The 14,299-nt window shown below is 37.6% G+C and overlaps 1 protein-coding gene across 4 annotated transcripts; it reads left to right on the top strand.

Moving 5' to 3' along the window:
- The first annotated feature begins 447 nt into the window (after positions 1-447).
- LOC112293658 (transportin-1) lies at positions 448-11,063 on the top strand. Of its 4 annotated transcripts, none has more exons than XM_024543341.3 (30): positions 448-531; positions 743-1,067; positions 1,898-2,185; positions 2,557-2,646; positions 2,787-2,864; positions 3,113-3,193; positions 3,365-3,415; positions 3,655-3,740; positions 3,892-3,958; positions 4,217-4,273; positions 4,460-4,489; positions 4,632-4,697; positions 5,009-5,131; positions 5,217-5,330; positions 5,713-5,811; positions 5,960-6,085; positions 6,284-6,358; positions 6,644-6,715; positions 6,904-7,014; positions 7,235-7,318; positions 7,639-7,746; positions 8,032-8,133; positions 8,310-8,372; positions 8,463-8,534; positions 8,843-8,914; positions 9,045-9,169; positions 9,389-9,440; positions 9,613-9,681; positions 9,914-9,973; positions 10,071-11,063. In XM_024543341.3, the coding sequence occupies exons 2-30, from the start codon at positions 894-896 to the stop codon at positions 10,158-10,160; spliced, it is 2,685 nt and encodes an 894-aa protein (XP_024399109.1). In that variant the 5' UTR covers positions 448-531; positions 743-893; the 3' UTR covers positions 10,161-11,063. The 4 variants fall into 4 exon arrangements, 3 of the variants coding, with proteins under 3 accessions (XP_024399109.1, XP_090113143.1, XP_090113144.1); XR_016507127.1 differs by having other exon boundaries at positions 460-554; positions 9,112-9,169; XM_090257017.1 differs by having other exon boundaries at positions 460-554.
- The last annotated feature ends 3,236 nt before the right edge of the window (positions 11,064-14,299 follow it).

Here is a 14,299-nt window from a genome sequence, read left to right as displayed (position 1 = left end):
AAAAAATTATCAACTATAATTTATAATTAAATTAAATTGTAGAATAAATTATTAAATACTTATTGAAGATAAAATATACTGCCCCAGAATGAGCCATGATCAGAGCTTCGAGGAAGCTCCCGAACCCCTCGACGAATTGGATCGTTCATCCAGAGACTTCGTCGACGGAGGCGAAGTCATCCACTGGACCAGAAAACGTTCGAGTCCCCACCGTCCATCGGTCGCCGTCTCAAATGTAAAAGGAAATGCTGCCAAGTCACCGACTCGTCCAACCCCCGAATCCCTTGCGAAAAGAGTAGGGCCCCTTGAGATGGACCGACTCGGCCGCCCTCCAGTCAGCCTTATTCTCCCTCGGCGACCGCTTCCTGATGAAGAGATGTAATCTACCGTCCGTTGGACAGTCGAAGAAATCTCCGAGCGACCGCTGTATGGTGACGTGCAGGAGGGGGCAGAAGCTAAAGAAGGGCAGCCGAGGACGATGTTGATCATGGTCACGGAGGAGCGTGAGCCCTAGTATTCAGCTTCGCAAAGGTTCGATTTCACGCTCTGGAGAGGTAGCGATTAACGTCGTTTGTTCTTCGGTGTATTGATAATAGTAGGCATCTTGTGTAGCTGAAGCGAGGGAGCTTCGCAGCGGATTGTTTGGTGCCGTTTGCGCCGATTTATCTCGTCGTGAACGCAGTTGAGCAGTTGCCAAGGTACCATAGGATTGATTGCTGCCAAGCTCGATGTCTGTGTGCAGATTTGGTGTTGGAGTGGAGGTGCTGGAGGTTGGAGGATGAGTTTGAGGCGATTTGGATAGAGCGGATTGGAGTAGAGGGGCTTGGATAGGGATTGGTGGCAGTGCCAGTGCTGGATTGGATTTGGTACCGCGGGGCAGGGACGGAGGTAGCATGGCGACGGCCGCATGGCATCCACAGGAGGATGGGTTGAAGGAGATTTGCGGATTGCTAGAGCAGTATCGATTGCCGACTGTGGATCAGTCGCGTATCTGGCAACAGCACCAGCGGTGCAGCCAGCTGCCAGATTTCAACAATTATCTCGCTTTCATCTTGTGTCGTGCTGAGGTTTGTCTTGATCACTGCAGCGATGAGTGCTGAGTTGATTGTCGAGGTGGCAGCTGAGATAACACAATTTACATGTGATGGCAATCGAATTTGTCCAGTGCCATTTGATTTGACTTGAAACTGCGGAGCCGGGTAATACTAGCTGCTCCTTCGCTCGTGTAGAGCTTCGTGCTACAGAACTTCACGGCGTCTTTCTTTCAGGCGTCTTTGAGGCGCCTCAATTTTTACATGAACTCTATCGGACTTTCAGCAATATTAGTACATTAGCAGCACATTAGGATCAGTTCATTGTCTTTAATGTATCAAATGTTGTTTGCCTTTTAACCTCAGTGGCGGAGTTCTTTGCTGGAGCGAGTGTAAGGTGTTGTAGTCGTCAGTTGACCTAATTTTCGTGGGTTTACTCATAGAGTTTGCGTACAGCCGTTGGGCTGTGAGACTTGTCATTGATCCCTAGTATCTGCTTAATATATGTGTCAGTATTCCAGTAAGCAGTTTGAGGAGATCTATTGAGTGCTTTCCTTGAACCGTTCAAGTTTCATGTCTTGAATTTTGGATGAGCACTCGAATTTGTAGCTTTACAACTGTTGGCGATTTCTGTTGTAAGAAATTAGCAGCCCTCTGTATGATCTAATGCCTTGAGCTAGTCGATTGCCAGGGCGCCAGCATCATCACTGTCCGAGTCTTTGTTTACACTCCCTAGTCTCAGGACTCATGTTTACTGGTAAACGGTACATTATATACTGTAAGTGAGTTTCCCATATTTCTAGAGAGCTCATTCTCGATGAGCATTGACCGGGTGCATTGATATACTGTCATCTTGTTAACTGCAGGGAGATGCCGTCAATATCCGGCAAGCGGCAGGGTTGCTCCTGAAGAATAATTTGAGAAACAATTACCAGTTAATTCAACCTGGTCACCTTCAGTATATCAAGGCCGAAGTGTTGCCCTGTCTCGGATCCTCAGATTTTGGTGTAAGAAGCACTGTTGGCACTATAGTCAGTGTTGTGGTGCAGCACGGTGGTTTTCAGAGTTGGCCTGAGCTTTATCAAGCATTAGTTCAATGCCTGGATGGTAATGATTACAATCACATGGAGGGTGCGCTTGGCGCTCTATTCAAGGTCACTTCTATTCTTTAGGGCCAATTTTATTTTGATTTTGTTCTGTGAGATTATAGACATTTATTTCTGACTTTGCTTCTCCTCATCGGGTTGGATGGTTTCAAGTTGCAAACGTGTGCTGTGGCGTGTCTACAATCTCTAAAACTCATAGCTCAAGTTTATTATAATTTTTTGTTTTCTCGATCACCAGAGCATGAGCTAAATGCTAATATCTTCAGTTCTGCAAGCATTCACTGTGCAGATCCTGGGTTTGGGGAGAAGGGTCGTTCTTGGCACGAACGATGAAGTTTAGTGTGATGGGAAATTACTGGGCTTATTTGTCAGGTTGGAAATATGGACAGCTGTTGACTATCGACTTCGTGATATTTCAGATTGCTGAAGATTTACCAGAAATGCTCGACTCCGAGGTGCCAGGATTTGCAGACCGTCCAATATCTATCTTCATTCCTAGACTGCTTCAGGTACGAACAGAACTCTTCTACACTCTTTTTGAATATGTTCTTCACTTTGAATTGCAGCAGCAGTAGCCGGAGTAAATTTTATCACCTGAAGCTTGATTTTTTAACCTTGCAACTTCTGATCTTTTGCGATTTCAATGCAGTTTTTCACTTCTGAATATGCGGTCTTGCGGAAATTATCTTTGGGGACTGTTAATCAGTTTATCGTCCTTTTGCCATCTGTAAGTTGATTCTTACTATCTTCGTAACGTAACACAAGGGAAGAGTGAACATGGTTTCTCTGAGTCTGGTTTAATATCGCTGGTTCATGTGTTGATTTCAACTCGGATAGATGTTAAGTATTTATTTACTACTTGCTATCCTATCTTGTTCATTACTTCTTCCTGGTTCTTATTCTTGTATTTAGGTGCAATTAGGATTGTAATATACGTTTGCATCTTTTTTTGATACAGTTGTGTTTCGAATGCAGGCACTATTTATCAATATGGGTCAATACCTGCAAGGATTGTTTTCTCTTGCAAATGATAGCTCTGGAGATGTTCGAAAATTGGTATGTTTTTTTTCTTGAATTTCTGTTTAGGTGGCCAATGCCTGATAAGTGGATTTTGAATGATTTGAAGCTTTCTCTATGTGCTCATCGATTAGTAGGCATTGTCACCAAATCCTTTCTAAGAACATGACTACATGTTTTCTCATCCTTGTACTCCTATTAAACATACAGGTTTGTGCTGCTTTGGTGCAATTGTTGGAAGTGCAGCCTAGTGCTCTACAGGTATGTATTGAGTACTACTAAGCTAGCTCCATATCTCAGTAGTAGCTCTTCATTCCATTTTTTGTTGTTTGAAACGTGATCGTAAGATTTGAGAAAAGTGTGAATGAACCTCCCTAGGTAGATCGTGTGCAGGGCAGTGTTTGACTGTTGTCTCATTAATAGTCAAATCAAACTTGAGATATTATTGTTTCTGTTAGCAATATCATTTATGTAAATATCGTATGCATTGGTGAATGCAGCCTCATATGAAAAATATTATTGAATATATGCTTCAAGCCAACAAAGATTCTGATAAGGATGTGGCTTTGGAGGCTTGCGAGTTTTGGTGAGCTGAGATGTTTGCACACAAAGCTGTATTCTAACAATCTACTTCTTAGTTGTTCTGTTGCATGTAATGCTGCGCCCTAATAAAAAATTGTGTCTGTAGCCTTGGAAGATTTTTTTTGAAAGTGGTTAACTGAAGTTGTTGTCTGTAGGTCTGCGTTTTGTGAAGCACACATTCCACCTGACTTCCTGCGAGAATTTTTGCCACGCCTTGTTGATGTAAGTCAGTATGTCGTTGACTGCTTCCTAAGGATTCGGTACAAGTTTTCTCATTGAGATGCTAGTTTTAAGGCATGATCTTATGTCGGGCATCTTCTCCGATCAATAGAATTTCAGATCGATTATATCTGATTAGAGGATCAGGATCGTCACCTTGATGTGTGTTGTTGAACTGAAATTTCAGTTGTGAAGTTGGATGTGATGAAGCAATCTTGTTGTGTTGGTCTCCTTGTAATGATCGTATTATGGATACTACAGATTTTACTGGACAACATGGTATATGCGGACGACGATGAAGCTTTGCAAGACGAGGATGTGAGATGCTACAAGTCATCAACCCCGTTTGTTGTGATTTTTTCTTTGGAAAGAAAGATGTCTGTTTTGTTTTGTTTTTTTTATTTTTTGCAACCTTTCTCTACGCAACAATCATAATTATTCTCAAACGCCTTGTATTTGTAGAATTGTAATTTTGACCTGAAATATGTCTTGTGCATCTTGCAGGAAGATGAGAATGCACCTGACAGAGACCAGGTACAGACTGTTGTCTGGTTCTGTAGGCTACAATTTTCAATAAAGCCTTATGTTGGCGGTTAACATCCTGTCGTATGTTGTCAAATCCCGAAAATTCTCATTGTGTTGACTCGCAATAAATGATTGATTTTACGTTTTTCAGGATATTAAGCCCAGGTTTCATCAATCGCGGTTAATGGGGGCTACTGATGGTGCTGAAGAGGATGAGGTACACAGCATTGCTGTGCTACATTTCAAACTCGCTATTCCTTGCTTCGGGTTGATTTTACTCACTAGGATGAATAGCCAAGTAGAATTATGATAGCAAACCTTGTGCATCTTTAATTTTTTTGACATAATTGTTTGTCATAGATATCATAATTTTCAAGAGCGAACATTAACAAGAGTTTTATGAATTTTTATCGTTTTAGGGACAGAAGAAAGGTGTTACATGTAGTAATAGCAATGGCGTTTAGGTAAAACGTATAGCAAGTGTAATAACCTCTAACAATTGCCGCCTATGTCACCTTGTGAGTGCAGGATGATGATGACGCTGATATTATAAATTCGTGGAATTTGCGGAAATGTAGTGCTGCTGGACTAGATATATTATCAACAGTATTTGGGGATGAAATTCTCCCAATTCTTCTGCCCCTTGTGCAGGTACATCTTTATCCAATTTCTTACAGCCTTTACTGAACCGTCAAGTGGTGTTTACTAGGTTGCTCATGAGTAGCTGTTGCTGTAGGTGAGACTTTCCACAACTGAAGAATCGGCATGGGTACAAAAGGAGGCTGCAATTTTAGCTCTAGGTGCTGTTGCTGAGGGCTGCATATCAGGCCTATCACCCCATCTTGCACAAGTAAGACAAATTTGGGCGTGCCATGGTGCAGTAGCTCTTGCGGTGTGCAGTATAATATCTGTCATCGTGCCTCTGCATATAACTCTTTCTTGGTGTATCAGGAGGCAGTGCGTGTATTGGTCTTTTAAATAATCGGCAAACCTTATATTCTGTTTTTTGTTCGATAATTAATTGGTGGTAAAGCCTAATCACTAAGTTGGGATATCTTGCAAGTTAGAGGAACATTCGAGTTTCATTTACGTTTAAATGCAAGTCACTCGCTGTTTTGGTTGGAAAAGATTTTCCATTGCATCTTATTTATATCTTTTCAAGGATTGTGCGTTCTGCTTAGACGGTAGCTAATGACTTTTTAATCCGGTTGCTTGTGGGCCGTGCTTTTCAGATCGTAGTCTATCTTGTATCGTTTATGGAGGATACCCGGCCACTTGTGCGGAGTATATCGTGCTGGACTCTTTCTCGCTATAGCAAATGGATTGCTGAGGTGCAACTTCGCTAGAACATTGTGAATTTAGCTTTGGTGCTTTATCATTCATGGCATGAAGCGCTACAAATAACCAGAAGAAGAGTGTTGACAATCACATTCGATGTGTGGACTTTTAGTAAGCTATGTACTGCCGTTTGCAAATCAGGTTGCACAGTCTCCAGAAGGACAGTTACAGTTCGATGCAATACTCAAAGGATTGCTCCGCCGAATTTTGGATCCTCATAAACGCGTCCAGGAGGCTGCCTGCTCTGCATTTGCTACTCTTGAAGAGGTATTTGCTATACTGTGTCTTTATCGTATGAAATAAGTTTTGTTATCATTTGTTGTATGTTGCATACAAGTGATTGAATAATTTTGTGCAGTTTTATTTGGCAACGTGAATAAGTATGGATGTGGGCTTGTGGCCGTTTTAGTGGTCATCGATTGTGTCGCTGTTTCATGACTTCCATTTTTTCTTTCCAAATTTCAGGAGGCTGCTGAAGATTTAGCCCCTAGGCTTGAACTCATACTGCAGCATCTTATGTACGCGTTCGGAACTTATCAGGTGTGGATTTTGAAATCTTCGAGATCAGGATGTTGTGTTATCTGGGGACTCTTGCAGTGGTTCGCGTGTAATTCTTTTTATATCGTTTGAATGCATATTACTCCACCTGCATATGAACACATGGTGAACGGGTAGAGGGCACTAGTAGAAGCATGTACTTAATCGAGATCGGTAGGATCACTAGCCCATCTAGTATTTGTTGCGAACTCATAAAGCCTATCGTTGCTTATAAGGTTTGTGCTATTTAGTTTCATAGACTTGACATTATTAATTTTTTTGTTGCAGAGGCGGAATTTGCGTATTTTATACGATGCTATTGGCACACTAGCGGACGCTGTAGGCAGTGAGCTCAATAATGTAAGTGGTGTAATTCCTTAGTTTTCCCTTAAGCAATTTCTTTTTGTGTTTCCTACTATATGCTAAAAGCATGCTAACAAGCGCATTGAGGTTGTGAAAACCTTATGCTTTTTAATGGATCTTGGTGGAATTTCTGTTGCCTCATAGTTGCACGTTTGATCTTATCGACTATCATATTCTACTTGCAGCCTAAGTATTTGGAAATTTTGATGCCGCCACTTATTTCGAAATGGAAGCAGCTGTTGGACAATGACAAGGATTTATTTCCTTTGCTCGAGTGTTTTACTTCAATAGCGCAGGTATAGTGGCTTTGTTATGTCTTGGCTCTCTAAGCTACCGTTATTGCAACTTTTACGCATTAGCCTCGGATCGGGAATATTTATCTCTCCTGTTCTGATTTTCCGTGATTGTAACAGTTTAGGTCAACGTAAATGCTCCAGTCCAACCTGACTATGCAGGTTAAGGGTCTATGGTGTAAAGTTGTGCACTAGAACTTATATCATTGCATGATGATACCAGGCATTTGGTCCAGGCTTCACTCCATATGCTGAGCCTGTCTTTATGAGATGCATCAATTTGATTCGTATACATCAAGTTGCTAAGGTATTAACGAAATGATTTCTTGCAAGTGCACATTAGTACCTAGTCCTTTGCATACAATTTGAAGGGATTCTCCTAACTTACCTTCATCGAAGATATGTATCTGTGTTATTGTGTCTTAGTTGTGACGCTATAATATCAGAGTATCATTGTTACTGATTCTGATATACTTATCTTAAGGATGTTAAATATTGCGAAACCTGCATTTTAATCTCATGATTCGTGCTCATGTGAACTTGATCTTGCTTGATACTTTAATCAAACATGTTGAGTTTTCGCATGAACCACATCTAACATAAGCGTATTGATTTCTTTTAATGTAGGCTGATCCCCAGAACACGAGCGTGAATTATGACAAAGAATTTATAGTTTGTTCTTTAGATTTGCTATCAGGTCTTGCAGAAGGCCTTGGCAGCAGCATTGAGAGCTTGGTAAGTTTTTGCTTTTGGTTTCTTAGTAAGGAGTTATTTCTTAGATCTAATGTATAGTAAACTTGTCGCACACAATCTTATTTTTGGTATATTGTCAAGGTTGATACCTTGACGTTCATTTTGCTGGAGAAGTTGAGTTGTTACTTTTAGCTGGGTTATAGTGCCTAGCAGGCACGCTTAATGTGGTCATTTGCATGGCCTGTTGGTACCACGTAAATAATAGGGTGATTGTCTGTGGCGTCTCTTTCAACATTGTGTAACATTTTGTTGTTTCATTTGGTGCAGGTATCAAGAAGTGATCTTCGCGACCTGTTGCTACAGTGCTGCGCTGACGAAGCCCCGGATGTACGTCAGAGTGCTCTGGCCCTCTTGGGTGACCTTGTCAAGGTATGGAGTTTGTGTTTTAGAAGTTCGTTTGTCACCTGACAAACATTACATTATTATGTCGTTGAGTTTTTTAAATTACCTTGAATGCCAGCTCATTATTTTGTTTCGTACTTTCATAATCCTTTTGAGCTAGGATTATGTCTTCTTACCAAGGCACTTCGTTTGACTGATCACAGGCTTGCGCTGTGCATCTGCAACCCCGACTTGCAGAGTTCCTCAACGTAGCGGCGAAGCAGCTGGTGGGTAGCATTCTTTGTAAACTGTCGTAATCTTAGTGTATCACTGTGAGTAGTGTTCTAAACTCACTAAGTTCTGCGGTTGTATGGCAGGGACAAGATGTCAAAGAAAATGTGTCGGTAGCCAACAATGCTTGCTGGGCTATTGGTGAAGTGGCCGTCAAGGTTGAGTCCTGTTCTTTTATGCTTTCTGATTAATTAACGTTATAGTTCAGTTGTTCTTTGTTTTGAAGAATCCTCGAGATGGACGTAAAGATTTACATTTTCCCGCTTAGTTTTCTTTTTTTGTATTGGGTTTCATTGACCAACTCTTCAGGGCTGGTACTAGCTTGTCTTCAGTTCATTTGACCGTTTATCTGTAAATGTCAAACTTTGTTTGCGTGGGGATTATTTTAGAATTATGGTGGTTTGATTATCTTTTAGCTCAATCTTGGAGTCGATATTAGTTATTCACAATGGTTATAACAATGCAGATTAGGAGTGATATCTCGCCTGTGGTGTTGACTGTTATCTCATCGCTGGTACCCATCCTTTCCAATACTGAGGTAAGTGTATCCTTGACTGCTTTTCGGTTTGACAAAGGCAACTTTGATGTAAGGGATGATAATGTAGTTTTGGCTTCTGTGGCTTCTCAAAGAACTTGAAATTATTCAACTCAACGAGAGATATGTGCAGGGTCTTAATAAGTCACTCTTGGAGAATAGTGCAATCACCTTAGGAAGACTGGGATGGGTGTGTCCAGAGCTTGTTGCTCCTCACATGGAGCACTTCATGCAACCCTGGTGCCGTGCGCTTGGCATGTAAGACCCTTTTGTTGTCTTGGAGTCTCTCTCTTCTACTGTGTGAATGCCCTTAATGTTAGAGATGTCCATTTGTAAGAAAGTTATTAGAGATGTTTTTATGTGTTCAGGAAGAACGTAGTATGTATAATATTGCTTGCTCAACCTCTTAGTTTGGATATACTAGTTGTCTGTTCGTTCATATCAGATTGAATATTCTCACTGTTTTTCTCTCCCCAGGATACGAGATGACTTTGAGAAGGAAGATGCTTTTCGAGGCTTGTGTGCTATGGTATACACTCGACCAGAATAGTAATTTCAATCGTGAAAGCAATGTTTTCGACTGATAGGCTGCTTTCCATGATTTTTCTGGCTATGATACAACCAAGGTAGGCTGTCTGTCTAAAAATGTTCGAAGTTTTGAATGAAGCAATATCTAATTGATCATGGTGGCTGAGTGTCAGGTACGGTCGAACCCGGGTGGCGCTGTGAACTCGTTCGTATATATGTGTGAGGCTATCGGTAGCTGGCATGTAAGCACACAAGACATGTCTTGCCCTTGATTTGATTATAGCTGATATTTTTATCTTTTCAAATTGCACTATTCTTTATGATGGTAGACCATATTGGATTTTTTCAATCACTTGTTTTAGCTGTTATCGTCCTAGCTCTGTTGTAATAATATTGCCATAGGTGACACTATATTTATTTTGACAAAATTGCGGTCTATATGTTCATTTATGTTGCTGGTTATGATTGACACAGGAAATTCGCAGCAAAGAGCTCTCTCTGGAAATTGCGCAAGTGTTACATGGATACAAACAGGTATGGTCTTCTATAACCTTATCCATTATGCATTGAGACCTCTTACACATAAGATAATTCCTTGAAGCAATCAGTCTGACAGCTGTTGCAATTGCAGATGCTGTCTCAGTCCAAATCCTGGGAGCAGTATTTTGGAGTCTTGGATGCCACGCTGCGTGATAAGTTGGTGAATACTTATGGTCTTTGAGAACGACAACCAGCTGATCGGGTCTTTTTAATGTTGGAGGCATGTCGTGCCAATCCGGCTCATTTGGCTTTACTTAACATTTGCTGCGCACTTGGATACACATGGCTCGTTCAAGTGTGGCTGTCCGGTCAAGAGATAGTCAAGACTGAGAGGAAATATTAATCTACCCTAATTACCAACATCAGAATCGATGTGGCTTACAGTTTTAATCGACTTGGCCCGCATATTCTAGTACTGGTTGTTTAGTGGTGGGTCTGAAGGGCTAACATAGCCATTCCTTCAGAGTATTGGTAGGGCTGCATGAGCGGACGATCTAAACAGATGATCTGATGCATTGTTACGAAGTAAGATGTCACTAGATCCTGCTGATCATTGAACTCTAGCTCAGGAGCCACGGGTAATCTGAGACCCTGAGCTATTGAATCCAGTCGTAACTAGAGTTTTGTAACGAGGAGGTGATTTGCCACCTCAACCAGTGAAGTGCTAGTGAGAGGAGAGACACGGGAGGAGGCTTAGTTTCGTTGCAGTGAGTTCTACCTACTTTGGATTATTGCACTGATCCAAATAGGTCCGTTCGAGGGGAGTAATTTTCAATTGCCTTGTTCTAGTAGGACAGGTTGATGTTGCACTGGTGAATGTTCTCTGAGACTATACCAGCGTGTATTCCAACGTTTGAAGATGGTCTCAATATGTCTGACCACTACCTGTAGTAGCTGTAAAAGGTACCCTTCTATGCGTTAGGAAAGCGGGGTTGTAGCTGTGGCCAAATTTGGAAGTTTTCCTTCCAAGTTTGACGATTTGTTAATGTGCTGAGTTGGTTATGTTCAGTGACTGGACTACTGTTGTATTGATTATTTATGATTCTTATTATTCATGTTAACAGCGATTTAAACCGTTTTGTAAGGCCTCTCGTATTTTCTTGGATTTGTGAAGCTACATGACTTACATTTGTAGTACGTAAAAAATTGTACGCTTCATTGTGTGGAAGACATTGATGTCAAATTTGTTTACATAGTATTTGGGATGAAATGAATGGGTGGATTTTGTGCACACCTCATATTCCCTATATTAGTTATGTTATCGGAAGGGCTTAGTGCTTTGATGTCAACTAGGGAACCTGAACTTCCCCCCAGTAGTTCAGATCTGAATGAGTTCTGTTCATGAAAAGAGTGCTGGACAGAACATCCCCCTAGGTTGATAATGTGGTTGAATACCGCATCGTGGGGTTTCATCTACGGTCATCTCCTGAGTTTTGTGCAGCCTGTTGCCTGCGTGCTGCCTCGGGGCAAATCAAAATCATTTCCAATTTTGATTCTATGTTGAATCCCATAGTTGACATTCATTATGGAGGTTCTTTTATCTTACTTTCTACACCATTTGTCATGTCCATCTATATACCCTCTTGCAATAAATCCATTACTCAAATCCACCAACAATCTCTAAAAACACCTAAGTGAGTTACAATTTAGGCCCATCCAATCTTGCATAATCCTACTTGAGTACAACATATTTACAACATCAAAGGATAAATCTCCAACATTACCACTATTCTTTGTTGCAATAGCTTCTTCAAAGCACACACATCACTCGACACATTATTATAAAATTTCTTAATGTGATATATATATATATATATATATATATATATATATTTGTCTTCTATATGCCAATTTTTATTTGTTTCTTGTTTTGTTCAATTAAACTTTGCAACAATGCAAAGTTAGTATAGACAAGCAAATTGCAAAGATATTGTGCAATAAAGAGATTAAGTGCAAGTATTAAAGATACTTAGGGTTTTGTTGTCTTATGGTATAATTAAAGAAGTTTGTAAGACAGTGATTAGAGGAGGTAGGATCCTTACAACTACTAAATTTTGTTAAATTTATTTCTTTTCTATTATTCACATGCAATAGCTCTTCTAACTCAAATATGATGGCAATACTGGCAACAAATGGTACACTTATTTGAAGAATGTACTTAATACTTATGCTTTAAATTATTTTTGTATTGTGGAAGACAAATACAATGTAGAAAATTGCGTAGAAACATGCACCAAAAGAATCTACCAAGATTAATATGATCTATTCACTTTTTTTTATATGCTCTTCTTCTATTCAATCTCACAACTTTTTGTATGTAGTAAACTTAAGCATGCAATGCTTGCCACTTCTAAAACAAAGCATGAGTTATCTATTTTAGTTTTATATATATATATATATATATATATATATATATATATATATATCTTTATGTAAACTAACATTAAATAAAAGCATAAGATATTAATTTTTTAAAATCTACACATGCCTAAGATTTATATTTTTATTATACTATCTTTCTATGAGTCTCAATATTGCACAACCAAGGCATTATTCAACAACACTATATATAAGTTCTTATTCATATCCATGATGTATTTATTATGTCTTTTCAATTTTTTTTTATTTCACTTGGCATTATTGCTTTTGATAGTTATAATACCATTCCTATTTGTAATAATTAACATGGTTCTAATACAATATTATCAAATAATCTTTTGATTAAAAATTTAAATATTCTTACTAAAACTTATTATATTCTTCTAAAACTATGGTCTTTTAATTGGTATAAAATTTCAATATAAAAATTTAGAATTTATTTACATTGCTATCATACCAATTTTTTGTTTTTTCAAAATTTTTTTAGAAGGAGAAAAAAAATACCATCTTTTGATTATATTCTATATAAAATTATTCTATTTTTTTAATTTTTAATTTTTTAAAAAATAAGTTATGATTTATTTTCTTCTATAAATTTCTTTTCTTCCTTATAATTTATTTTCTAATTTCAAATCTTTTCAAAAGAATAAAAAATATTTTTTAATTTTTTTTAAATATCTTGTTGTTTAATTTATGTAAAGAAATTTATTTTGACCATTTAGTACGTCTAATAAACATTTTCATGTTTTTTTTCAATATATATTATAAATCTATTATATTTTTCTAAAGGTTTGTGAGTTAAAAAAACTTTAGTGACTATATTGTAAAGATAGAATATTATTTTTGTGAATCTATATTTTTTATTTTTATTTTTTTATTTCTCTTTCAAATTATTTTTTACTACTAAATTATCAAGCAAATAGAAATCAAATGTTGTTTGGTGTAGGAAAGATTAAAAGAATTTCAACAATAAACTTCTAAATAAACATTCTTTATATTAAGCAAACAAACCAATTTCTTAAAGTTTGGTGCTAATACAAAAGAATAATGTTATTATTATAATATTAGAATTGTAATTTTTATTAGTATTTATGTAAATATACATAATTATTTGTGAATATTATCACTAAATTTATTTTCATAAGTACATGAAATATTGATACCAACTCTAATTGAGATTGAAAATACAAAGATATCTTAGATTGAATTGCACTCAATATACTCAATACAAACCATCATGTCTTCATGATGAAAGACTTGTTAATAAAAGAAAAACTTATGCTTGTAGGGTTGTGAAAAAATAATATGTTATTTTAAATGAATTACTTGGCATAAAAACATGGTCCATCTAATAATTGATTTGATTAATTGGAAAGATTAATGCATTTTCTAGAGTTTCTTTCAAAGCAACTTAATCAACAAGATGAGTTTTAAAACTTGTCTTAGCAATTGTGGTTCTTTTAAAATCCTCAAGTCAATAAATTTTTATCAATAAATAAATAAATCAATCAATATTCTTAGATGGCCTTACTTAGATACCATATATACGTCATTTATTAATTTCTAAGATAAATGAGTGTATTTTAAGTTCATGAATATGGATTCTATTAGTACTCTTCAAGCTACTACCAACCTTATTTCTAAATGACTTTACTTAGATAATTTTTAAAGTCAATTACATGTCTTTTATTTATTTTAAATTTAATTAAGTGTATTTTAAGTTCATGGATGTGGGCTCTATTAAAACTATTTAAGATACTATTAGCCTTAATTAAATATTAATAACCTTTAAAAAAAATCCTAAACAATGCTAAACAACCTTTATTAAAATCTTAGAAGAAATCTATTAAATATTAATAAAATCCTAATTAAATCCTAAAAATATTAATTAAAAAATCCAAAAAAATCCTACCCAAATCCTAGCTAAATCTTAACCATAAT

Source organism: Physcomitrium patens, chromosome 16, assembly GCF_059467195.1.
Source record: "Physcomitrium patens ecotype Gransden chromosome 16, ASM5946719v1, whole genome shotgun sequence".
NCBI lineage: Eukaryota > Viridiplantae > Streptophyta > Bryopsida > Funariales > Funariaceae > Physcomitrium > Physcomitrium patens.
Note: the sequence above shows the minus strand (reverse complement) of the source record. Positions and strands in the feature narration are given on the sequence as shown.

Bases quoted from the DNA above. Each gene is read 5' to 3' on its own strand.
- LOC112293658 (XM_024543341.3), top strand. From the start codon at position 894: ATGGCGACGGCCGCATGGCATCCACAGGAGGATGGGTTGAAGGAGATT. The intron at 4,274-4,459 runs GTGAGATGCTAC...TGCATCTTGCAG, and splicing joins AAGCTTTGCAAGACGAGGAT to GAAGATGAGAATGCACCTGA. The intron at 9,682-9,913 runs GTAAGCACACAA...TGATTGACACAG, and splicing joins AGGCTATCGGTAGCTGGCAT to GAAATTCGCAGCAAAGAGCT.